Below are 27,972 nucleotides of genomic sequence, written 5' to 3'. Positions count from 1 at the left end.
TATACTTAATACTGAAGTTGGCAAACTTCTTTATTAGTGGTTATTTGTGAAAAAAAGTTCTGCATGATCCAAAAGTTAAAATACAATCATCAGATATTAATTTTTTAAAGCAGTATACCAGATTTGTCAAAAAATTTTAAATTTGTGCAAGAGAAAAGTATCTTTATTTTTGACAATTCAAAAACTTACTTATAAAGTAAAGTTGTTTTGAATTAAAAGTTATATTCAAATATACAATAGCCATTTATTATGAAAATTCAGGTTTTGTGATTATTTACTAATCATTCCGTATTAATTATTCTGGCTGGATACAATTTATCTCTTATCTGTTAAAATTAAGAGGCATATTTTTTAAGTAAATACCGTTTTGGAATAAAAAAAGTGCAGATATCGAAATAATTTTATTTTTACATGAAAGCCTGTACCTTAATATACTTTTCAACATAATTTCCGTGAATATTGAGGCACTTGTCATAACGTGGCACCAGTTTTTGAATATCCTCCTCATAAAATTCTGCCACCTGACTTGTTAACCACTGTATCACAACTGTTTTGACTTCGTTATCGTCTTGAAGACGCTGACCGCCCAGGTGTTTCTTCAAGTGCAGGAACAAATGGTAGTCGCTGGGCGCCAGATCAGGGCTGTAGGGAGGTTGATCTAGAATTTCCCATTGAAAAGATTTGATGAGATCTTTGGTCCGATTAACCAGACGTGGACGGGCAGTGTCATGCAGCAAAACGGTACCCTGCTCTCACCCATTTCCTTACCATTCCATCACTCATAATGTTTTGTCCGTAAACTTCACAGATTTCACGATGAATATCGATCAGTTTTATGCCTTTAGCACTAAGAAATCGTATAACAGCTCGTACTTCACAATCGGCGGGACTCACGATTGTCGGAGGCATCTTAAACACTCAGTAAACAAAGTGCACAATGAAGAATCAGATTGTAATGGCGTCAGTGCGTAGACAAGAGATTTAGGTAACCAGCGCGCTTGTTCGGAACGCCGACCTTGGTGTTGCGGCGGCGGAATCGCAAAACGGTACTTACTTAAAAAATATGCCTCATATTATAATCTTTCTATTTATTACTTTTTGAGCAATCTTGCAATTTACATACGTAATGAATGCATAATAATTATTTATTGTAGAAATTGAAGAACAAACAAAATTATGTTTTATTTCGATGTCCTACAGCTTCGACATATCCACCTTCTCTTTGTGAACATTTAATTGTTCTTTTGACAAACTCTTGTAGTACTTTCCGTGTCATATTTGGAGTAATTTTTTGGCATTCTTCAGAAATAATCCTCTCCAGATGGTCTACATCAGGGATGGGGAAACTTTTTTCTTGACGTGCCAATTTTTGTTAAAGAAATATATAGCGGGCCAAGTTGTAGCATTACATTATTTACTAAAATAAAAGTTTTTTACTTTAATTTTTCTGAAACACTAATTTATTGTGCAATTTTAAAAAATAACATTTTTAATTGCAATTAATTGAGCTCAAGTTAGCTGCGAAGTAAAAGGTTGAGGAGCGCTGGTCTTTGTGGGAACATGTGACATGTAGAACTGTTTTTGTTTCTACTTGACTTCATCATAAGCCGGCTCCATTTGTGATGCTGAATTGCTAGCAATGAAAAAAGAAGGTCATCCGAAAGCCTATTAAGAAGACAATTTTTGCTTAGTTTGTTTGAAAACGTTTGTTCGCACAAATAGCTTGTACCAAACATTGCCATTATTTTTTGGGCATGGGCAACTAGATTTGGGTATTGTGTCCTAGATAAAGACTTATAAAATTCCAATTTGCTGGTGTTCAAAAATAGTTGCTTCAAATGGGTAGCGCGTTCGACGACAGACGCACCTACTCGAGCTTCATTTTAGTTTTCGCTCATATCCCCGTCCGCGCTCGCACATGTTGTTTTATGTGCGACGGGCACTGCCAATTGAAGAGAATGTAATTTCTGATAATAAGAAAGCTGTACTTGAATTTTGTTTGATGGAAGCGGGCCGGATTTCAACGCTTTACGGGCCGAAGACGGCCACAGGCCGTAGTTTCCCCATCCCTGGTCTACATCATCAAATGGTCTTCTCTGATAAACCTGCTGTTTTAAGTAACCACATAAAAAAGTAAAGAGGAGTCAATTCACCAGACCTAGGAGGCCAAAAAATATCTGAATATTTGTGAATCACCTTCCCATTAAACATATTTTCAAGGAGTACTCTAACGTTTAAAGTACTATGGATGGACGCACCGTCTTGTTGGAACTAAATTGTCATACGTTCTTGTAACGTAAGGTCGTGCAAAAAATCACTTGATTTTCTAATAACTGTAAGTATTAAGTGGCATTTAAGAAATGTAGGAAAAAAGAGCCCAGCTAGTTTATTTTTGAACACACCACACTGTTTGTTTTAAAAGAATATTGGTTCCGAGTTTTTATTACAAAGTTTGGATTACTGTTAGACCACCAGCGACAATTTTGTGATGAAACGGTTCCGTTTGAAGAAAATGTTGCCTCATCGGAAAATATTACAGTTCTTGTAAAAAACGGGTCTGAATCCAAATTTCCTTGGATCAGAACGCAGAATTCAATAGGAATATCGTAATCCCTTGGTAGTAACGTGAGTACAAATTGCGGTTTGTATGCATTATAATCATATTCTAAAATTCAAATTTTCGAGAACCGTGTTTTTCGTTTATGGTTAATATAGTTAGAATTCGTGAAAAAAACCAAAGTGACGACAGATACAGGAATCACGGTGTGTTTCTATCCAAAACAATCTATAAAGACAAATAACGGTTTGTTTTTAATAAAAACAGTGTTCAACTAACAAATGAGAATCTGTTTTTCTAAAACACAGTCCCTAAAGACAAATTATGGTTTGTTTTTGAGGAAAAAGATCTTTAACTACAAACTATTGTTGAGAAAAAGAGTCTCTAAAGATAAATGACGGTTTGTTTTGTTTTTGTAACAGACATTTTCCTCGAATATATAATAGTTTGTCTTTGGTACAAATTAATCTTTTTTGCACAAATCTATATATTTGAAGTTCGATATCAATCCTTAAATCTCGCACTTTTAGGATTAATTTTACATAGAGACATTATTTTCAACTGAATAACCAATAATAGCATGCAATGTAGCTTTCTCATGTTTGACCCTCAGCTGTCAGATTTTGCTATAAATGCAAGTTTCGGGTCGTTATTATTAAACTCAGTTTCCAGCGAATAGATTGGATAAGAAATGACTAATTCCTTAATTAAAAAGGAATTGTACTACGACCAAATACAAGATCATCTATGAATTGAAACGAGAAAGGTAAATTCATTATCATATGGTGCTCTTTTTATTTATAATAAAATTTTTAAGAAATATATTTCAGGTTGATAATTTGAACATCGCGATAAAGTGATTGGCCGCAATAGAACTTGAATTTGATGTTTTTGAAATTTCTTTTAAAATAATCACAAAATGTACTAGCTAAAACTCATGATGATAACCATAAGGATCTGTTAACCATATAATAAGTTATACAATGGCTTCATTAACGTATCGTCTCGGATTACCTAATGATTGTCTTATATTAACGTGACTGTGAAGAATCATAAAGCTACCTATCTAACTTCTATTTCCTATTGTATTCGTTAGGATTTATTGTAAATTGACCGTCCCCTGACGGGAACCAACGTCATAGTTAAGCGATTCTATATGCCCCTTAGACACTTCAAATAACTTATCAAATTACTTACCCTTAATGTTGTATTGATGCGACTCTAGCGACCATAAATATAATTAATAATAGTTTTTGTATACAATAGGATTATTATTTAAGAGAGAATAAACACGCATAGTGTGTTCTTAATAGTCTTGAAATCCAACTCGTACAGTAATCAGAATATTGAAACCACTTTATTTATTTATATTTAATGTTAATGAATAGTTTTTATAGTTGTGAATTAAATTATTAAACTAGCTTTTGTTGAATACACCATCTACTTCTCTTAATTAATTAAATACCTTGGGATGGAGTTTTTTATGACAAAATCAACCATCGTAATGTCTTATCATCTAAAATATGAGCTCGGTAATGAAAACTGTTTGAAAGATATTTTGAGTTCTTTAAAGGGTAGTATCTCCTTTATTATTTAGTTTTAAAATTGTATATAAAGAAGTACACAACGTATTAACTCTAGAAATTAATGTACATAATTCTACATTAACTCGTATTTGAAAATATTTATGGAAGTTAAAAACTTGGTATCAATATCAATTTAATATATTGCCAGTTCTAAACGTGATCATTATGTAAATAGTCTGAAGATTTACTGAAGTGCGATATTAGGACTCAGCTTTTTTCAAGGTCCAATTCTATAGGAATGCATCACTAATACTCTTATTCTTACAAAGCTTTTTATAAAAGACTCAATAGGTTAGATTATTATTTTTCTGGGATATGTTTCAATAAATATGATAGCTGATCAGTGTTGTGAGTGATTACTTCAAGATAACATTGTTTTCTCATCGAACTAAGGTAATTATATAGATTTATCAAAATATATTTGATTCTAATTGAAATTATGAATTTAAATACAAATATATATGTAATTATCATATCTTTTTGAAACAATAATTTACAAAAAAAATTTTTTGGATTATTAGCCAAACATATTAAAAAAAAATCATTGAGTGATTCCGTCAACCACCTGATGATAAATATTGTGGCGGTGTGTGGATAAAGAAATTTGACTTCATGTTTGGTTATCATCGCGCGGTGGAGTGAGGGCCCCCAGCAATGAGCGGTGGAGTGGACACCCCACCAGTCGGCGGTAGAGCAGCACCCATCTGAAGGAACCCATACTCTACTGATGTGTATAATTTTTCTTTCTTCAACGCCCTTTATCTTGAATACGGATAGCGTTACGAAATTTTTTTACTGAGCTAACCCCAAATATTTTCCAATTTCATATCTATCCTAGAGATGGGATCACCTTTTTTTGAAACACCCTGTATAACTATGAAAATAGGTAAACATTGTATCAGAGATTAGCAATAGCAGCAATAATAATTAGGAAAAGAAAAACGTGGAATGGAGAGAGCTCGTAAGAAAAGAGACATTTTGAGATTAGTGCGATACTACACACTACTAATTTCATATATAGGCTATTGTACTGTTTATAAAAGTAAACACAAATTAGTATTAAATTATAATCATAGTAGTTTGACAATAATTCAAGACAACGTACACAGTAGCTCTTATTTTCTAGACCCTATATACCCGGTATAGCATATCCAAGCAAACTGTGTATTCTTTAGGATAAGCACACAAAGAACACAGGTTTCTTGCTTTTTGGCGAAGGACTTATAATTGTCCTTAGTTGAATTGGTTTTTAAATGCACCTGTCCACAAAAACGGTATGTCGGCTTTTGTACCTGATTGAATTTGTAGCTTGCGGAGCTACACTACTTTTACTTTTAAAATAACCAAAAACCATTCATTGTATACAATTGAGATGACTTGTAAGCTCTGGAAATAAGGGCTAATTAACCCAATTTATTTTTGGGCGTACATTATTATACCCTTTATTAGCATGTTGCTCACGAAATGGGATTTCTTCCATTTACAGTACTTTACAAGGCATAACATAAATTATGTCGTGACCCGACATAGGTTCCCATGAGAAGATGCTGATGGCACATATCACACAGTTGATTTCCCCGAATCAACGTTGCTAGAGATTCAAAAATTCGCTGATGTTACGAAGAGAAGCCAAACAAAATTCAGTTGTATACTAGAAACACCTCTTTTATTGTTAATTCGATGTCAATTATTCATAATAGCAATAATAAAAAATTATCATTCATATAACGAAATGATTTGTTGAAAGTTATTTTTTTCAGTTTGAACCAGTTGAAATGGTTTGGAAATTTAAATTGACCGTGGAAGTTCCACTGGTTTTATCTTTCATTAGCTTCCAGTTGGTAGGTGAGTACATATTGATATAATGTATCCCTTATTGGATAACTTTGATTAAGCCAACGATTTTTTACTGATTCTTATAATTATTAATCATCTTTATCGTGTTATCGCTTGTTAATATAACTAATGCACTAAACATCAAATCATTCATACCAAAATGTACTTACAAATAATAACTACAACCAAAACACTAAAAATATATTATTTTGTATGTAGAAGTGATGTGGGCATTCCTTTAACAAGAATAATGACTTGCGCTGCATCTATGTCAACTAGAATTTCTTTTAAGCCCATGAGATAAGCATTGAGAAGCTTGAGCTCGTTCGGACTTGTGAGTCTGTCTTGATTTGCTTAAAATAGGAAAAAACGAAAAGAAATTGAGGACACTAAGCGATCGGGAACTCCTGCGAGCTTTCAAACTAATGAAAATGGACAAACATGTTCGTTGCTCGTTACACGAAACAATCTAATCAAAAATTGCTATTATCTAATATATAAAATTTTCGTGTCGCGGTGTTTGTATTTGAACTCCTCCGAAACGGCTTGACCGATTCTCATGAAATTTTGTGTGCATATCGGGAAGGTCTGCGAATCGAATCGAACAACATCGATTTTTCGTCCCCCTAAATGTTAAGGGTTTAAGGGTTATTTATTTCTTAGATAAAATTTTCTTGGTAAGATTTTTATTTGTTTTTTGTCATAAAAAAATTCATATTACTCACAATTTTTCACTCGTCTACGATCAACCCCTATTTTTCCATCGCGATTTTTTCTTTTTTTATTTTCGATTATAATATAATATAATAATTATAGTAGGATAAATTCTTATTTAAAATTTCAATTTTCTTTTTGTATCGATCGTAACAATGACTGTTATACGTATCATTTTGATTTTTCTGTGCAACTGTCATGTTAATTTTACTCTCATCGTAAATTTATGATTACGTTCAAGTGCAATAATTATTAATTAATAACTGAAAAGTCAGTTTTTACTCTCATGTAAATAAACACTTGTTGTGAGCTCCCGCTAACAACGAACGGCCATTATCGTAGCTGTACATATTTTACTTAACATTTTTTGAAAATAGTTTTAAATCAAAACAGAAACGTGTACGTGTTTAATAAATATGCGTGTTTTATTATAGGTAAGTCAAATAATAAGCAAACGAATACAATATCAAGTCATTAATTTTCACAAATAAGTATTTTAACTTGATTTATATATATATATATATTACATGTACAGTCAGCAATGCCAGCAAGATCCAAATGGATCAATTTGAGTCGTCGAACAATCAAATCTAGAGTCGTGCAAGATATGAGAGCACGAACAGAGACAATTAGAACGAAAAGAAACGCGCAGATTCATAGTCAACAGACGTGGAGGATATGACCAATAACGCCAACAAATTCCTCGAGCAATAACATCAGATTTATTTCTTCGACTAGCATTCCAGTATGATTTAGAATATTATAGAATTGATAGTAAAAATATGAATAATTATTTTTGATTTCTAGTCAGCTATCAAAAATTTTAATTTGAAATATATTTGTTATTTTAATAAAGAATACTTTATTAACCTAAATAATAAGCGTTTTCGATTATAAGTACCTCCTTATACACTTATAGCATGTTAGTTATGTTTATTGAACTAGAAAAATATTTCGTAGATATAATTTGTAAAGCAGAACAACGTTTGCCGGGTCAGCTAGTATATTAATATAACAATATTTTCGATATGTTCGCAATTATGAAGTATTATGGAATCCTGAAAAACTAAATCATTTTTTACTAAAAAAATAATTTTGTCATTGCCTGGACTAGCGAAAAATATACTCAGTGATGCATACAAATTTTATGTTAAAACAATAAATATTTGAATTAAAAGCAAATAATTTATTTTCAAAAAATTACCCAGTACATTCAAATTCAAACAGTTTATATTCATAAATTATAAAGGCTGATCAATATGTTGTGGCAATTAAGATTCGTATTTTTAATTAAATATTCTTGTCTTCCGTAGAAGCGGTTTTGTTGAATCTTCTCATATTCCGTACATGTTATGTTCTTTTGGCTCACGACAAAACAGAATGTAGCCGTTTGGGAAACAACAACAATGACACCATTATCCAAAATTTGGAAAAAGAGGTTCAGCCTTACTCTAATATCGTCATGATGGTTCGAACGGCAACAGAACAAACATTTAATTTATTGCTGTGTATGTTAGTCGGGCCTTGGTCAGACAAGCTTGGAAGAAAATCGTTTATCATCCTTAGCCAAGCAGGTAACATTTCAGAAGTTTATTACCTACGTGCACAACTAAGCTGAGACAAAGATAAATGGATAAATTTATTTCATAACTTTGTTGTTTAACTCAATTTTGAGGTAGATATGTGCGATTATTTGATTGATATGAGAAACTAGAAATAACTAAGCAACAAATTAGATTAGACATATTCGATTGAACTAAAGCACGAAATCCGTTACGATAAATTAATTACTTACAGCAAATTTAAAAGACTGGAGAAACAGAGTCGTGATATTTCTTAACTAAATCTATTGTTACCGTCACAAAGTCGACTTGTTGATATACGAGGTTTGATAATATTGATAGGTCAGTTTTTAAAGGCACCTCAAAAAACCAGTACTTACAAATTTCAAACTTGGGATACATTGTATAAAACCGGTACCACAACTACCTCACCTAACCACTTCCAACATTGGACGCTGGCATGATTAGACGCATCGTGTGATCGCAATAGTTATTCGACGAATGTGTTGCTTTCAACGTTGGTATTGGAGCCATGGAAAGTCGGTTGTATTGAGTTGCCTCAAAGAAGAACTTAACATTGGAAAGAAGTTTGAACCAACACGTATGATACAACCACACACATTTCTTGTTCTCATGTGCGTGAATGCTACGTATTTGGTATGAAAAATCAAAGTTGCCATTATCATCTAGTTTATTTTAAAACAATTTCTGATGTATGCTATTCATCACTTTTTGGCCAAATAATCTGGTGAACAATCGAATTTATGGAAACGCGACATCAATATCGGCAACTCGCACATATATTTCCACACATTTATTTGGAGCGCTGCGTCCAGTCTTCATCCAATGTTCAGCCAACGTTGGAAGGTGAATGTTGGCGAAAACTTTGAACGCATCGTCGATTATCGGCTTAAGACTGCGATCAATTTTTGTACATTGTAGTTATTCGGTATGGAACGAACTAGAGGCGTCCAACGTTGTGTGTGGCTGCGGCATCATCATTATCTAATCCGAACAAAACAGAAACTCAATATAATGAAAGTTTCTTATTTGTTTTCTCACACCGATTTTTACTCACTTATACGACGATTATGAATAATGTGAATGGCATTTTATATTAGTTTCGAATGGTGTTAGTATCACTAAAAAAAAAATGTAATGACTAACGTCGATTGAAATGTTCATTTTTCTTCACGCCGACTCTATATCTAATAACATATCAATTCTAATTGCTTTCAACTCTCTGAAGCGTGCATTATAAATGATGTTATTTTGTAGGAATGGCGATTGGTATGATTTTATTATCTATCAACAGTTGTTTTGATACATCGCCTTGGTATTTCATGATAAGTGATATTCCTTCAATGCTAACAGGTGGTGGAATAACATACTTCACAGTAGTTTTAGCATATATTTCTGATATATCTACTGAAGAAACCAGAGGCATTAGGTTGGTAATACAATACAATAAATTACTCTGAACTGTTAGTAGTTTTACCATTAATAATAGCTAGTTATAACATTGTTTATTGTGCAACAAGTGGGAAAAATACAACTTTTCTCACGAGTGTGGAAGTTTGTGCAAACACACGAGTGAGAAAAGTACTTTTCCCACGTGTTACACACTATACTTTTTCTACAACTGCACAAATTGAAAGAATAAAAGTAATGGAACTTAATTTAATGAATATTTTTATGATTATTAAAACCAAAGTAATACCTAAGTATCCTCCTAACTGTTAAATATTATATAAAATTGTAGTTGATTGTGAAATTTTTACAATATTGTATAGTTAAGTATTTCTTTTTAAATTTTCTGTTATGTTAATCTTAGATGTTGAGGGTTGATCGTTCATATTCGGTGTATTTTTTGTCTTCATTTCTGTAATGGGTTCGATTGGTTTTTCAATGGAGTTGACGATTTTATTAGCAACGCTAATTTTATTTTTAATAAACTCTTCGACTGCCACTGTACTGGATTGCCATGCTCCATGACGCTCTAAGATTGATATGTCCCCTCCTGCATTTACTAAAATTGTTGCCGAAGAACGTCTAAAGCAGTGACCTGTGTATAGATGGGGGTTTTCTAATTTTAAAAAAATTACAATAGCCATACCGAATATGTTAATGCCAACTACCTGTCTAGTACATTTTCCGTATTGAAAATTTAAAAGTAAAGTTTTTCTGGCAAATCAATCAGTCGAAGAGCAGCATAATTTTTATATATCTCATAAAATTCTCCCGTTATAGTGAACGTTCTTATCCCTTTTGATTTCGTGTTATCTAATTTCACAAGTAAAGCTGAATTTAAATCCTCCGAATTATCGATTCTTAACTTCCACAACTCCTCTCTACGACATGCTACGCTAATAAAATATTTAATGATTATTTCATTCTTTTTCTATACTGAAAAATCCACTAATTAGAAAAATCTATTTTACTTCATGAAAAAAATAATAAAATTAAATTCTAAAAATAGTTCCTTCTAAATAAATTTACCTTTATTAGTAGATATTCCTTGTCTGGAGCTTCATTTAAGAATATCTTCGTTTAAAAACTTTCTTTTCAAGGAAATGACGTAATTTCTGATACGTGAATATATCAGTGTTATTGTTTATACTGATAGTACTTCGTAACATTGAATATTGTGACAACTCTACAAAAGTACAGTTTCCGAAGAAGATTTTAATTTTGTATTTCTTCTCCATTCCGTTAATTGCTCGTATGCTTAATTTATTTTTTTCAAATTTCCAGCAACAAATCTGAAGTTACTTTTGCTGCTATTTTCAATATCTCTGGCGGAGTATTATCAAAATCGTCATTACTGTCAGTATCAATATTATTCATTATAAATTGGTATAATTATGTCCGACTAAAATAATATTTCACTAGCTTTTACCCGCGGCTTCGCTCGCATCGAATCCATTAAATAAGTATCAGAGATCATTATAATAGAAAAGAACGAACTCTGTAGCTATATTAGAACCTGAGATATAGATCTTTGAATGTAGAAAAATTGCCAAAAACCTACAAAAATCCATAACTCCACATTGAATGTCCGCGCCTAGCTCCTCTCAAACTCAACCGATTTAAGTGTTCAAAAACTCAAAAGAAAGAAGGTATTTCAGCGAGTGTTCTTAAACCAAAACGAAGTCTCTATCTTGAATAGAACCTGAGATATTGAGGATAGAACGCGTGTATGTGAAAAACTCCCATAAGTAATGTATAGGGGGAAATCGCATTTGAGTATAACTTGACAATGGGGAAAATTAGATGAAATCCGATGGTTGATGGCTAATTTGTGGTGCATCAATACCTTTCATTGAAAAAATTAAGCAAATCGGTTAGGTAGAAAGCCTTAACGGACTCGGAATGGAAATCATCAATTTTTTTAATATATAAGATGGAAATTGCCAGTCCTTATCATTTTAACAAATCGGTCCTTCGAATACAAGCAATATACTATAAAAACGTATTATTGAAAGAAAATCGTTTAAATTGAGAAAAAGTAGATTGTACAACATGTGAAAGAATGACATATTTGTCCGTCACTTGTTCAACCAACAAGCTTATGCACTCAAGAGAAACATGTAATTTTCCTCATTTGAAGTATTATTATTTTTATAAATCAACGATATTCCCAAGAATTATGACGTGAAAAATAATTTCGACAATACTTATCGATTTTCTTCTGCCTCTGAAACACAAACAAAAAATGAAAAAGCGGATAATGATTTTGTTACGTTCTAATGGGTACAAATTCTATTAGTATTGTGAATACAATCAATTAACTACTTAAAGAGTAAATTAATTAATTACAAGCATCCTTTATATAGAATAAATAGTACAATACATTTAAATTGTTATTTAATATAGCAAATAGTGCTGTTTAATCCAATTATGAGAATTAATCAATTCAATTTGTGTTTTTTAGAATGGCTATATATGAAACTAGTACAGCTTTGGGAACAATCATTGGAAACGCTATGAGTTCGTACATTTTTTATGCGACAAATTATGCAACTATTTTTGGTTTAGCAGCCGGAAGTACCATTTTAGGAATTATGTATACTATTATTTTTATACCAGAATCTCTACAACAACTAGGAAATAGAGTAAGTTACTGATTGAAAATTTCAAAAAGAAAGACAGGGAATAGACGGCAGTTTAAAGGTTGTCTTTTCAATAGAAAAACTTAGGTTACTATATAACACATTTATTTAAACTCTACACACTTAATCCATCATCCTTTAGGAAGTTCCGCAAAGTGCACGTTCACCTCTACCATCACCTCTTCATTTCTCTAAAATCTTTTTCCTCCAAGTAGTCTTTTTGAAACAGGAAACAGAAAGTTATGAGGGAACTAGATCAGCTGAACTATCGTAATTTCATTACAAAAATGCGATCTTATTCATTTTAAATTCGGTATTGTATTCCAGCAAATTAGCTTCGTATTAGTCAAATAATGTGTTCTCTTTTTCAAAATAATCAAAGAAGATTATACCTTTTGATTCCAAAAACATTTGGCCTTAACTTTCGTCACCGAAGAAACGATTTTTTACTTTCTTGGGAGCACGTTTCGATAACCAAATTATGATCATCAGAATCAGACGATAAACTTAAGCATAATGACTTGACCTACCTATTTAATACTAAATTTTCCCGCCAATGAGCTTCCCCCTACGAAAAAAATAATTCCAGCCCCTGTGCCTGAAAACACTGTTTACGCAAAGATGATAACTTGGATATCGAAACGTGCGTCAGAAAGTTAATAATTGTGAGTGTTGGTGTAGAGATGGTGTAAATAATTTGTTCATTATGCATATCACCAACGCCAACTTAGTTCTGACATTCAACGATCCTTCAAAATGCATCCAAAAGCATATTAGTCAAGAGTTTCAAGGTATGGTATAATATTTTGGCTATATTTAATACGAAAAAGGCAAATTTACATATTTCATTTTGAAGCTCAATTTAAAATATCTATCCATAAAGTACACTTATGAAATGGAAAATAATGGACACTTACCATTTTAAGATACATCAGTAATATGCTGATTCTTCCAATTTATTTACCACTTAATATCGAAAGGACTTTTATTAAGGATGTGTCTGTACTCAACGATTATGAAAGAGAATTGTAGAAAGATTGATTAACCGCCATAGGTATGAGAAATCCCTATGTGAAACCATTTTTGTCCAAAATCATAATGGAAGATAGGGAAAATTTGCTTTGGCACATTTCAACCCTTTTTACTCAAAAGTATTGGAAATAATTATTAACAGAGTGGGTTTAAAATTAGTTAATAAATCCAGCAAAACATTAAAACAATTGTTGGGTAATCCCAAGGATAAAATGAAGAGAACATAGCTCATTTACAATGTGGACGGACCGAAAAATCGGGTATTTCCCGTTTGTTAAAAAATGTGTCCAATAATAAATTGTAGATGCATTTGAAAGCAATTCGATTATTAAATGTAAGAACAGTATAAATAGGGACATAGCTTAGTAGTTAAGGAATGAACGTGAGATTTCCTGCCCAAGAGGTTTTCCCGCTGGAATTATATTTTCGCAAAGAAAGTTCATTAGTGGCTAAATTCAGATTATAATTATTAATAGTTGATAGGTTTTATTTTACTTCCAGGCACTGAAAATCATAACTTGGTTATCGAAACGCGCGTCAGACAGTGTAATTGTGTTGGTGTAGTGGTAGTGTAAACAGTGTGTGCAGTATGGATCACCAACGGTTTGAGAAATTTCAATTTCGCATGTTCCTAGGATGAAATCCACTATTTCGACCGTATTTTTGGTTTTGAAGTATTGTACCCAAATTCCATATATTGTGACTTTTGAAGATATGCAAGCATACGTTTGAATATTTGATGCGAGCGTGTTTTGGATCGACATCAAGCAATCGTGGACCCCACGTTTCAACTTGAAATATTCACTTCTTCAACTATCTCGTTTTTTATTTGAAGATCGCTAAATATAAGTGAAAGGATTTTATTAACCATTTCTGGAGTAGTCAATGCAATTTATGGTTTTTCTCTATATGTACCCCCATTGTAAACGATTTCCTCCACATGATTATTAAAACCAATCTATCTGTCAGATTTGCGTTAAATTTATACAGGTGACATAATAAACACAGTAGAAACTAAGAATAGAAAGTGTTTTATCTACTTTCGTCCCAATTTTTTGAAATATTATTTGCTTCCCAGCATTTATTGTGGTGATTCAATTGGTTTGTTCTGCAAATAATTATATCACACAGAGCTCTAGTTCTACTCTTATGATGTTTTTGTCTTCACATAATAGTACGCGTGATCTTCTATACGATACGATTTAGATAAATTACTGTAATCAGATTTCCAGTATTTAACTCTAGCTGAACCAAACTCTAATTTTAGAAATAATTCGCTTTTGGTCCAAATCTTTGCAGTTGGAACGGTATATTTATACTACTACTTACTTGTAGTCGAAACTAATTTCGTTATCCTAGTTAATTTGTATACAGCCGCAAAGTCTGTAAATTTTATTTGTTGGATGTTGGATCAGAATATATTAAAATAGTGTTCATGGAAAAACACAGTTTTTAAGAATATTTCACTGATTAGAAATCAAAAATGAACAAACTTTTTAACTAATTAACTAATTTTAATACCTAAATACGATCAAAATGAGCCATATTTCATTGGAATTCATTGATATGTTCTGATTTCATTGACAATTAAATTGTAGAACCTCTTTTAATAATAATTGCCAAATATATCAGAATCATATTCGCATAGATGAATTTGATTTGCTGCCTTTTTTAGTTTACAGTAGTAATTGTTGAAAAATATATTCTCCTATTATCAATAAAAAATATTTTATATTAGAAAAACGTCAAATCAGCATAAATGGAAGTCAGTTGACTTGAGGAAGAAACTGAATAAAATTCGTTATAAACTAAATTTAATTTGACCAGCATCAGAAGTAAGTAGATTTTTATTAGGTGAACAAAATGAATTTGGTCACGAACTCATCCCCGACATGAAGTTGACCCTATCCGTTCATAATGTAATTCTAGGATTTGGCGAAGTCGCGGCCCGTTAAATGTTTTTTTATATATGTTTTTACCATAGCAGGAGATTTGTTTACATTGCTTGTTGGGAACTAATTTCTAAGAAGGTCTTTTGATTTATTTGTTTTGTTACTTTTAGAATTTTTGGGCACTTCGTTTTGTTTATATAAACGAGTTTGTTTGGTGGAGTTATTTAGTTCATGATAAATAATCAAAATGAACAGAACGAAATAGAAAAGTAACCGAAGAATTTGATTAAGTTATATAATTTAGTTAAGTGTTAGTGGTAAGTTAGTTATTATCAGTTGGTTAAGTATAGTGTTAAGTCTTTATATAAATTAAGAAATAAATATAAATTCGCCCCACGAATATAGGACTTTTGAAAAATATTGTTATTAAGTCTTTAATAAGATGAGAAATAATTATTCTTCCCCCACTATATAATGAATTTGATATGTTGAATAGTTTGAGAAAACTTTAGATGAATGATTACTTCGAATATATTTGTAAATTGTTTTCTAGTTTAGGAAATTATAATGTTTTTCTTATTTATTCACCACACCCTAAATATTCGTGGGGCGAATTTATAAACACTGTTTCCTTCGCTTTCATTTTATTTAAACACTTTACCCAACTTATAATAATTAACTTATCACTAAAGCTTAACTAACTTATTTAAATTCTTTCGTTGCTTTCTATTTCGTTCTATTCACTGTGACTATTTACTATAAACTAAACTAACTGCGCTAAACAAACTCGTTTATATATCCAAACGAAATTCTCAAAAGTTCTAGAAAATAAACAAATAAAACAAATGAATAAATAGACCTTCCTATAAATTAATTCGAAACAAACAATGTAAACAAACATCAAACGAATTCCGTGGTTTTAAAAAACATACCAAACATGCCGCGACTTCGCCGAATTTTATCGCGGACTTCTTCCTAACAGTACAAAGAAGTTGAAAGCAAACATTTTTGATGAATATTAAATTTGAACTTCAAGCTTTAATAAGCTTCATATTAATTGTTAATTATTTGATATAAAATTACAAGGAATAACCGGATATAGTAAATATAATTTGCAAACACAGATGTTTGCAAATGTTAATTTTCTTAGTAACCTAGAAGTTACAGTGAGTAATGAGGATAACGATACTCAAAAATAAAGGAATATCACATAATTCTGAGTATCACTGACCAGGTTTTATAAAATGTGGACGTACTAAATCATTATAGCATGTACAACGATCTAAAAACCGACATATCTCCTGAACCATAAATTTGATCAAGTTAAACCAAGAGTACCTTTTTGTTGAAAACTTGATTAAAAAATTCATTTTTGCTATCTTTAGATTGTACAGGTTGTCCCTGTAAAAGTTACGGATTGTTAACCAATGAGAATGAAATATAAGCTCTGATTTCGCAGCTTTAAAGGCCTCTAACTCAGACAGCATTATTTTCCCGTTATCTATGCACTCCCAAATTTTTTGCATCAAGTGCTAGACCACCCTGTATAAGACTAAAAATGGTTTGATATAGAAATTTAGAAAAAATGACTTTTTTATTTTCCAACCATGGGATTTTAACTAATTTCACGAATCAATGAGCTTTTTAAACTATTTCACCTGTGCTAGAGGCTCATACAAATGATTTATTTCATAATAAGTTGTCCACAAATTTGTGATGTCAAAAGAATTTGTTTAAAATTAAAATTATAGAATGCTAAATTTAACTAGAGTGTGGTAAAAATGACTATCAATAGGTCGAGTTCAAGAAACTGAAGTTTTTAGAGGAAACGTGTATTTATACATGAAAAAATATATCAAAATTTAATCAATTGCAATTTCCAAATGACATTCGATACTTTTGAAGCAATATTCGCGGTTTTTCTTGGAAAGTGCTCTGCGTTTAAATAAAATACCGGCTTCACCTAAACAGGCGTATTCGCCAGAATTTATTCAAATATTAGGCTTGTATTCAATTTTTCATATTTTACCATTTTCATAATAGACAGTTTTTGAAAAGTTTATCCTCTAATAACGAAGTGTAAACATTTTTGTCTGATTTACAGAGAAGCGAGTAAATTTTTTATACTCCTTAAAAAATTCATGCTGAAAATGGACAAAGAAAACAAAGTATATAAAGTGGTATAGCAATGATCTGAAAACGTGAAATAAATAAAAAAAAAAGATAAATTATTTCTTCTCCATTAAGATAGACTCTCACTTATACCGATTATTTTAAAGCAAAACATAATCGAATACGTACTAGGTGATTAAATTAAGTGGAGAGACTCGCAACGTACCGTTACATACGAAACTGAAAAATTAAAGCACGCGAAAGAGTGACAAGTGACCATGTAGTACAAGTTTGAGTGAGTAGCTAGACACAGAACAACAAAACTTTAATGGGTTATATCAAGAGACCAGATGAGTTGATGGAAGATGAGCCCCGCAAGAACCACCAATGTTAATAGAATTCGAGAATTTTTCCGTTTAGATCAGAATTATCAGTACATAAATGAATTTGAGTCACACCACTGTTTATTAGATTTTGACTCAAAGAGATTTGAGCAATTTCAATAAATGAATGTTTGGCAAATTTTCCTTTGCCTTCTCAACCATCAGAAGCGATGTCATTTTGTTACACAACAAAACATTCCGAATGTATTTTCGAGCTCTAGTACTTTCATGAGAGGTGGAAGATCCGTCTCCTAATAGTATTACTTCGAAAGAGATAAAATTCTAGTGTAAGTCTACTCGAATAAAATTAATTTAAAAAATTGTTTCATCACTTAACTTTCCCACCTCACGAGAATTTGACTTTATATTCAACAATTCACCGTAAGTTTTCAAGACCAGATGGTTCATGAAACGAAGCACGTTCACTGGATAACTTCCACTATTTAGACATATAGCAGTAAATCCATGTTTTAATGTCACTAAAGTAAGCAAAGAGCTATATGAGCAGACAGAAAAAACAATAAGCGGAAAAGTGCTGATTAAGTGCCATATTAGGAAATTTTCCGCGGTGCAATTTTCTAAGAAATTGGCTGTTCTGCTAAATTTAGAAAAATGCTCCGTTGTTTTCTTTTTTCCAGTTTTATCGGCAGAGCACTATCTTTGGTGAAGAATTATAGACTTGTGTAATAGGCGTTTAATTTTATTGGCCACAAAAATCAATAATTCTTTATTAATGATAGTGTTCTGCTGAGAAAACTTGGAAAGACTTTATTTTGGGTTGTTCGGGAATAACAATTTTTTTTACAAAATATTTTATCATTGAACAACCGAGCATTTAATTAGCATTTATATATGGAAGCATTCTACTTCAATTATCTATTGATTTTGCGCATTCAACTTGCATTTCTTTGCTAACGTGTTGCTAAAATTAACAGAACAGCCAATTTCTCAAAAATTGCACAGCGAAAAATTTCGTAACATTAGATTTAATTAGCACCTTATAGTTTTTGCTGCCTGCTCATATTGCTCTGCTAAGTTTAGTGACATTATGTTTCATTTGTTGTGAAGAAACGACGCAGAAACTCCTCGATTGCATTTAAACAGCGTCAACCACCCAAGTGATCTCGAGGTTGTGTTTGATATCCGGAACTAGCAAACGCAGCACCTACTGGGACGACAGCTATTTCATACACAAAATTTCATGCAGAATATAACCCGCGATCTTTTGAACTGCCTACTATCAATCGGTGTTCTGCTAATATGAGATCGTGAATTTCTGTCACGGTATTCCCCTTAATCGTCGTTTTGGGGGGAAAATGGATGTGTCTCATCAAAAACCGACGAGCATGGAAATTCTTTAAAGCAGTTGGAATCAATATAGACCGCATGCAATTGCTTTTTGATTTGGCTCCTCGATTTTCCATCCAAAACCGAGAATCTAATAACCGACCGAAGTTGCTCTCTTCTACCATTTTTCTAAAATTCGCAAGCACATGGTCAAAACAAAATTATGTGTCCGATTCCTTTGAAATATCAATAGTAGCATGCTATGAGTAAACGAGAATGTATTGATCTAGTTAGCTTAGACCATTTCTATGCATAAACAAAATATTGCGTTACATAGCAACGAACAATAACTTATTAGAAGTGTCAGTGTAAAGGTTGACGTCAAAAAAGTGAACCAGAGTTACGCAATTAATTGAAAGAAAAAAGATTTCCACCGAAATTGTGAAAATCGAAAAATTGTATCGAGCCATCAACAAGCAAATTTTTACTATGGATGAAACTTGGGTACATTCCTACGATCCAGAAACAAAGAAACAATCGATGGAATGGCGACACTCTGGTTCTCCAAGTTCTAAAAAGTTTCGTGTCCAGAAATCTACTGGAAAAGTTCTTGCTTCAGTTTTTTGGGATTGCCACGGAGTAATCATGATTGATTTTTTGGATAAGGGTAGAACATGAACTGGAGATTACTATTCGACATTACTGACCACTCTACGGAAACAAATTGAAGAGAAAAGTCGGGGAAAGCTATCCAAAGGTGTTTTGTTTTTGCAGGACAACGCCCCTGCACACAAATCTCATATTGTTATGTAAAAAATTCGTGATTTGAGGTTTGAATTATTAGAACACCCCCCTTATTCACCAGATTTGGCTCCGTCCGACTATCACCTCTTTCCTCAACTGAAAAAAAGTTTAAAAGGTCGTAAATTTTCTTCCAACGAGGAGGTTATAAAAGCTATGGAGGTCTGGTTTGCAGAGCAAGAAGAAACATTTTTTAAAGGTCTAGAGACGTTGCAGGTTCGCTGAAATAAATGTATACAATTTTGACATTTTGTTTGGTTCTAGTAGGCTAAGAATTATTCAATATATCCTCGTATACTACACAATGCTAAATATCTCTTGTGATAACAGCGTCCTCGGGCAATGAGGCTAGGTACTTATTGGACTACCTTCGTATATAGAGTTCTAAATTTTCTACTCTTCAAATGTTCTATATAACGAGTGTTTCATTTACAAAAATGTGACTTTGGTTTAGCACGGCGGTAGACAACATCAAGTACCTCATCTTAAAACATGTATATTAATCTCTCTTATGTTTATTTTGATGTTTTTTTAATGGTAAAAAATGATAAACTTTATTAAAATAATGATTTTTAACAATATCTACCTGAATTTTAGTCATTAAGTAGCTAAATCCATCTTCCGTCATTTTACTGAAGATATGAATTTTTCATTTATAAATGTTTCAGGAGCCGATAAGGAGAACGAATTTGACCAATTTCAAAGAAATGTACCAAACATTGACAAAAGCACGAGAAAATAACAGAAGAAGCATCATTCTCATTTCAATATTAGTTCTAATACTCATAAACTTCGTTGGCAGTGGGGAATTTGGAGTAATGTTTTTATTCCTAAGAGAAAAACTGGATTGGAACGTCACCAAATACACCCTTTATCTAAGTATCACGACAGTTTTTTCCGTTTGTGGAACAATGATGAGTATCTACATTATACACAAGAAATGTGCGATGCGAGAGACTTTGTTGGCTTTAATCGGTCTATGTTTCATGTTTATTTGTGTTTTACTACAGGGTTTGGCTATATATGATCATTTTATATATATCGGTAAGTAAATTCCTCAAACTCTCCTCAACTCATTTCTCAACTCAAATTCCTCAACTTTGCGATAAATTATAATAAAGTTATTTATCCACTAACAATTCTCTCTTTAAGTATCCTACTTACTAACATCGAAATCTATGAGAGTCACAATAAGCGGTAATCAAGAAAGAAATATTAGTTTAATTGGAAATGGAAATTAGAAATTTTTTTAGGCTGCAGATGCAGATGATTAACTCACCAGTAGCTGTTTTTATTTGATTTTTATATATTTCTTATAGAGTTTGTGCAGCTCTAACACTATGAATTATGGTGCATCCTTATTTTTAATAATTGTCATATCTCGTGTTTTTAACATCTGTTTTCTAGTAACTGAATTACGAGTATAGCTCCAAAAATGAGAGTGGAAAATTTGAAAAAAATTGATAATTTATTGTTAATTAAATGCCAAGAAAAACTGTTTTGTTCCTCAATTCTGTCCGAAAAATCGAACAGAAATGTCAAATATATATTAATCTGGCAGTAACAACAGCTGAATATTAATGAATAGACCAAAATTTTTGGTTAAAAGACCCTACTAAATAAATTTATCTGCTTTAACATTGTTTATCGATCAATAATTAACCCTAAAAGTTTCGAAGAATGTTTTTCTAAGTTACTTTTTCTCGTATAATATCAAAGATAGCAACTTATTGAGGTAAACTTAGTAAGTTATTTGCTTCTCCGTATTTATTATACTTAGCAAATATGAACAATTAAACAAACCAGTATCAAAGTTTACTGTCCGTTTTCGGCATTTTGTGTACACAAAGTTTAGAAGTTCTAAACGGATGCTGAGAACCTAAGTGTGTGTCGATACGTAAAACGATACACAAACGAAGGAACCGATGCTTATGTAATTACCATATTAACCATAACAATACCACAAAACCCCTTACAAGTTTATGGAATTTTTTATGTGAGACTAACAGGTTTGCTGAAGCATTTCAATTATTTGAAATAATGCAGGAATAGCCCCACAGGCGTTTCACATAGATTTTCTCAGGAGGATCATGACACTATAGAAGTAGAATTCGCTACATAACTGTCTTGTTATGGGATTTTCGTCGTTTTCCGCTTTAAGAGAAACATGAAATTAAATATTTGGTTAGAGACGCGTTTAAAAGTATTAGTTGAAATTAAATTATTATAGATGAATGTTCCATGCAAAAGGATTTCTTATTTCCATACTATGTGCGTTCTTTAAATTGGTGCACTATGCATAAATACTGTGAATAAATAGTATCAGTATCATGTAGCCGGCTCTGGAAAAGTGAAATCTTCTTAGAAAATAAAAATCTAATCTGAGAAAGTATGGGAACAACACAAGCTTGAAAAATGCTTTGAAAAATCCATTTCTGTATGTGTGATGAACAATACAACGCAGAAAAGTATGAGAATTGAATTTAGAATATTTCATTTTCAAAGTAATCATAATACATCGTAATAGTACATTAACATTTCCATAGCAACAATATATTTATTATCGGCATTATTTTATGTTCTGTCAGTTTAATTCATGTTAGTTTTAAAAAATGTAATGGAAGAAAATCCAGATATTCCTAGATACATATTAGATCTAGCAGCACAAATACTGATTTGTTAGCAGCAAAATCCGGATCAAGATATTATTACGAACGGGTCTCAGACCTAAAGCCGGTCCTGCCTCGATGTATTGTAATTCTAAAATTCGGCGAAGGCGCTGGCGGCTCCTTTAACTTGCTTTTTATAAGACGCGGAATCCGTTTCTTTTTTATATCCGTTTTTATAGCCAGCAGCTTATTTACATTGTTTCTTTAGGTTTATTTATTTATAATATTTTGTTTCTTTATACTCTAGAAGTTTGGTGAATTCTATTTATGGTATATAAATAAGTTTATGTAGCGCAGCTTAGTTCATTTTATAATAAATAGTCGTAGTGAACAGACCGAATTAGCAAAGTAATCTAAAAGTTTAAAGTTAGTGTAGTCTATAGTGATTAAATAAATTAAGAACGTCAGAGACAGTATCTATTAATCAATGGCACGAATAAAAATCGTACAAATAAAGAAGAAAAACATCAGGTATCAACTTTTCAGTGAATGTCGAAATCTCGATAAAGTTTACTGTAAGTGATGAAGTTTTTCTAGTTTATTTTGCCGGAAAAGCCATGAACTCAGTTATTAAGCTATAAAAGAAATAGTTATCATCACCAAATATCCATTTTAGTGTTTGCGATTTTTGGCGTATGTCGTAGAGATAATTTAATACGTTTGAGTTTAGAAGATGTCGATGGTGCTTTATTGTTATGATTTTGGGAGATAGAAAAAATCAACTCAAGAAGTTTTACCATTACCAATAAGGAATGTACTTTCGTGCCCTCTACACTTTACCGTAAATATGAAGATCTACGGTTAAAAAATAGGAACAGCAGAAGATTATTTGTTTCATAACGAAATAGGATGTATTACGCCCATTATGCTGGATTCCATACCATTAACACTGTCCCGAAAATTGTTGTAAAAGATCAAAACTAAGAAATCCCGATGAATATACCGAACATGGGATAATGCGCTCTTCAGCAATTATGTTGGTGAATGGCGCTCTTCAGCGCAGCAGAAGGATACATAGAAGAATCCATACAAAGAAAAATAGAAGTATCACAACAATTGTTTAAACCTTCTCATTCCATTCCAATAGAAAAATCAAAATTTCAGCGAAGCGTCTGCTTCAACATATTAAGTTTTAAAGAATGAAATATCGAAGGGGCTAAACTTCTACAATAATACAAATTGCGCAATAAAAATTAGATACTATTAATACCAACGATTTCTGAATATACTAATTATGTTGTTGTTTTCAGTATTTCGAGTATTATAAATAAAAAATTTGTTTTTCTCATTATTAATGCCACATTTACGTCTTTGTGCAAATAGATGAAAACTAGGTGTTTTCAGATAAGTATAATTTAATTTTTTTTTCACAAGATAAGGTTGGAGGAAGGCGAGTCAAATAATATACCATATACCATAATAACCGCCCGACGAATGTTTTTGTGACTGATATATACATTCTTTCTGTACGTTCACATTTTAAATGAACTAGGTGTTTCTTAAGGAGTACTTTGACAGATCTCCTTGTTTACTCAGCATCCATCATTACATGAGAATAGTTTAAAAGTATTGTTGGATTTGCAAACAAATATAAAACTACTATGTGAATTTTCTCAATGAACAAGTTTGGAAAACAACTACAAATTTTTGGTCGGCAAAACGTGAGGCCTGACAGTTGTCTTGGCTCCGTAAATCATCTACGTATCAGTCGTGTGCTAGGACTCCTTGAAAAAGAAAATAAAACTATGCCTATGCTAATCGATAAAGACCTCGAAGAGGTTCTAATCTTATTTAATAACAGATGACTCCACATAATATAACGAAAGACCATGAACAAATACAAGTGTATCTAATAAGACAGCCAACAAGCTCTTGAATCACGTGGGTCGGTGGTTGTCACGTCTACTATCGAGGCGTCCCTGGCATCCAGGGAATTGAGCAGTTTCTCCATAATCCATACCCGCTAATTCCATCAAAAGTCTAATGAACCGAAGATTCATAAATAGCTTTCTGAAGAAGTACACATCGAAATCAAAGGTACGGGTACAATAACTCTCAAAATCCAAATTCTTCCTGCTTTGTAGAAGCAGAATTAAAAGATAAATTATCTTTCCTAGAAAATGTAGTATCACGAAGAATTCTTAAACCTATGACGATTATCAGCTCATAATAATCGTTAAGTATATCCTTAATCAAATTATATTTCCTTATTCATCTTTCAATATTATTTTGGAAACGATTTACTAAGAAATAGAAACTGGCCTTTGAGTTGGATGCAATTGAAAGAATCGACTGAGATATACCTGCAGCTTCATATTCCTGCATACAGTATCAATTTCTAACCTAATTCAATTCCTAAAATTTGACTGATTAATAACTTTCAGGTGCTTTCTTAAAAGGGGCAATTGGAGGAGTTTCAGTACCAATGCTAAGGACACTAGTATCAAAGTCAGTATCTGTTGATGAGGTGGGTAAGGTATTTTCCACTATTATGGCAACAGCTTATCTTATCGGCCTAGGAGGAGGACCTTTGTACTCGTTTGTATATAATGCCACATTATCAATTAATTCTGGAATTTTCAACTATCTTTCCGCTGGAATACATGCTACGAGTATTCTATTGATGATGTAGGTATATTTCTAAATCTAAATTATTATTTATGCTATTCTCTATGAGGCATTAATCTTTGGTATAAATTCTTATAGAAAAAACTAACTATTCTCCTAATATAATACAAGGTAATAATTACATTTCCCGAATATACTCAAAAACACCATACTGAAATCCATACTCCAGACACAATAATTTGAACGGGCAGCTCTAAAGAGGAATACGAAATATATTCCTGTTTTTCCGCTTATAATAATATAGTTCCGAAAGCAAAAAATGTTTGCTAAGTATGCAGAATCAACGACAATCGAAAAAGGACTCTTCTAGTGCCCGGACCGGTAAGTGCAAGTCTTGAGTAGTGCAAGAGTAGTCTTGATTATTATCTCTAACTCTGTTCTAGACGCTTTAAATAGGCTCAGCACCATAACACTAAAGATTATGTTAGGTTGGGACGGTCAACCTCGACGCAGATTGGTCGTAGTTCATTCGGAGACTTGAAATCCATTTCATTATCCAGTATTTTCCACAATTTGGTAAATTAAGTTAAGTACCTAACTACCCTCTTTTTTTTTACCATATTTTCAAACATTTTAAGCCCAAAATGAAGTTTTTTTTACTTTTGCCTGTTTGCCTTATTCATCCGTTCTCAGTTTTTCTCCAGAGTGTTGAATCAAGAGTACAATACCCTGCGCTCAATCCAATGGTCTTCTATTTTGAGTATTTTGTGAATATTTTTTTTTGTTTTCTCTACTCAATAATAAGTTCCCAGCAGAGATTCACTTTAATTTCACGTATCCGGAAAAGTGACAAAAATATAACAATCCAAGAATTTTCAATATAAAAAACTGCCTTTCCTCCTCTATACCAAAATGATCACTATATATTTTGTTTGGACAAAGCAGCTCATTTTGGGGCACAAGCAGTAAAAGAGTAGATATCTAAGCTGAAAACGCATGTAAAATCGACAATCATTGTACCCTTTGTACCATTCCAGGATATTAATGATGAATGAAAGGAACTCTTTCGAAATGAAAGGAATAAACCTAATATTATTTTTCTTACGTGAACAAAGCTTACCTTGTATTATATCTCAACCAGACCATATTCACCCAATTATATTTATCATAGATTCGTGATTTATATTCGGAAAAAGTATGCGTCAATTTTGAGATACATTGCTCCAGCTACTCTAGTTTTTTTTTCAGGCTTATCCTTAAATTAGAGACACAAATAGCATCAGGTAATACTCCAACTGTCACAGAAATTGAGGACAACGATGGGGTCATTGGAAAGTAATATATTGTTCATCGATTATTAGTTTCATGAACGTAAGTTGTTTTAGATGTTATATTATGAAAATAATAAATATGATGATCTTCTTTTAAAATATTGTTTTTATGGTTAGATTCCAAAGTCGAAACAACGTACTACAGCGTCTGTCGACTAGAACATTGAAATCAATCAAAATCATCTCGGCAGATGCAAAAGGTGTAGAAAATTGAACCACACATTAGGCAAATTAGATACAAGCAATAACACGAACTAAAATTTAAATATTTAAGGTGCAAGGCATTCAATTTTTAATAATTTTTTTCACGGACTAACATCATTTTCTCTAATCCTTTGCTAGGGTCACCGCTTCTGTCTTCGTTAAACCTTGTGGTGGTTCCATGTGGATAATGATCTTATGTTCCAATTTTGTTGCATCTTTTTCACTCCCCAACTTTCTTAAACAGCCTTCAAATGTTTCTTCATCTTATATAACCTTACACATCGGCTTAAAACTTCTATCTATTCCATATTTTCTCTATTATACGTAATTCCCGGAACTATTCTTATATACTTTATTACCGTTGCTCGTATTTTAGCCTCTCTTTGATTATCCAGTTTTGGCGGCCGAAAGTACACATCGGTGATCACACCTATCTTTGCCTTTATAGATACCTCCAGAGCCCTAAAAATGTATTTTTAACATTGTGTATTCGCCTTTCTATCATTTATTTCTTTAGCTTCATTTTCTTAGCAATCCATGTTTACTCTTTAACTACTATATTCCACGGTATATCCTTTCAGACTATTCCAAGATTTTTGGTAAGGTTCCTACTCGTATACCCAACGTACCGGGTGGGTATACGGCCGTCAGCCATATCTCAAAAACGGATTATATCAAAGCTTCAGAGACAAAAATTATATTAGAAATTGCCTCGAAAAAGACGTAGAAATTACTTTTAGAACTTTAGGTATATCACTAGAGGACGTATTTGAGAATATGAAATTAAAATTTTTTTAAAATTTATCAATTTTATATTTTCAAATCAATTTATTCAGCCTATCTTTTCAAAAAAGAGGTGGGGGAGAGTGGGAGCCTTGTCAATAGAAAATATATAGATTCTAAGCTATTCAATTCCCAACATTGCCTAGACTAATTCCAAGCATACTAATCCGAACTGTTCAAAAAAATGCAAAACGAACGCTCTTTTGAAGGTATACTGTTCTTATCTTATATCAAGTTTGAAAACAATTACATTATTGATAACCTGCATCAATATAATCCGTGAAGCCGGTCCTGTTCCTATATATTCCTTGCAGCCAAAGTTTGGTGGACACGCCGGGTATTTCTTGGAAGGTCTGTTTATTTATGTGTGACCTATACCTATACATTATGTTTTTTTTGCCTGTTTTTGTAGAAACAATTCTAAGAAGTTCTTTTTGTTTGTTTACGGCAAATTAGAAATTTCCAGATAACGAATATTCAGGAATGTAATGATAGGATATTAAACACATACCGACGACTAAACTAAACGGTTTATTTGAATAA

The 27,972-nt window shown here is 32.1% G+C and overlaps 2 protein-coding genes across 2 annotated transcripts in view; one reads left to right on the top strand and one right to left on the bottom strand.

Annotated features, from left to right (window-relative positions):
• LOC130442165 (putative polypeptide N-acetylgalactosaminyltransferase 9) overlaps positions 1-27,972 on the bottom strand; it is a 243,610-nt gene that overhangs the window by 177,564 nt on the left and 38,074 nt on the right. The window lies entirely within an intron of this gene.
• LOC130442174 (proton-coupled folate transporter-like) lies at positions 4,492-26,482 on the top strand. Its single transcript, XM_056776279.1, has 8 exons — positions 4,492-4,536; positions 5,904-5,988; positions 8,007-8,267; positions 9,534-9,705; positions 12,190-12,370; positions 20,543-20,918; positions 24,928-25,171; positions 26,360-26,482. The coding sequence occupies exons 2-8, from the start codon at positions 5,919-5,921 to the stop codon at positions 26,448-26,450; spliced, it is 1,395 nt and encodes a 464-aa protein (XP_056632257.1). The 5' UTR covers positions 4,492-4,536; positions 5,904-5,918; the 3' UTR covers positions 26,451-26,482.

This window comes from Diorhabda sublineata, chromosome 1 (assembly GCF_026230105.1).
Source record: "Diorhabda sublineata isolate icDioSubl1.1 chromosome 1, icDioSubl1.1, whole genome shotgun sequence".
In the NCBI taxonomy this organism is placed as follows: Eukaryota; Metazoa; Arthropoda; class Insecta; order Coleoptera; family Chrysomelidae; genus Diorhabda; species Diorhabda sublineata.
This window is presented reverse-complemented; position numbering and strand designations above follow the sequence as displayed.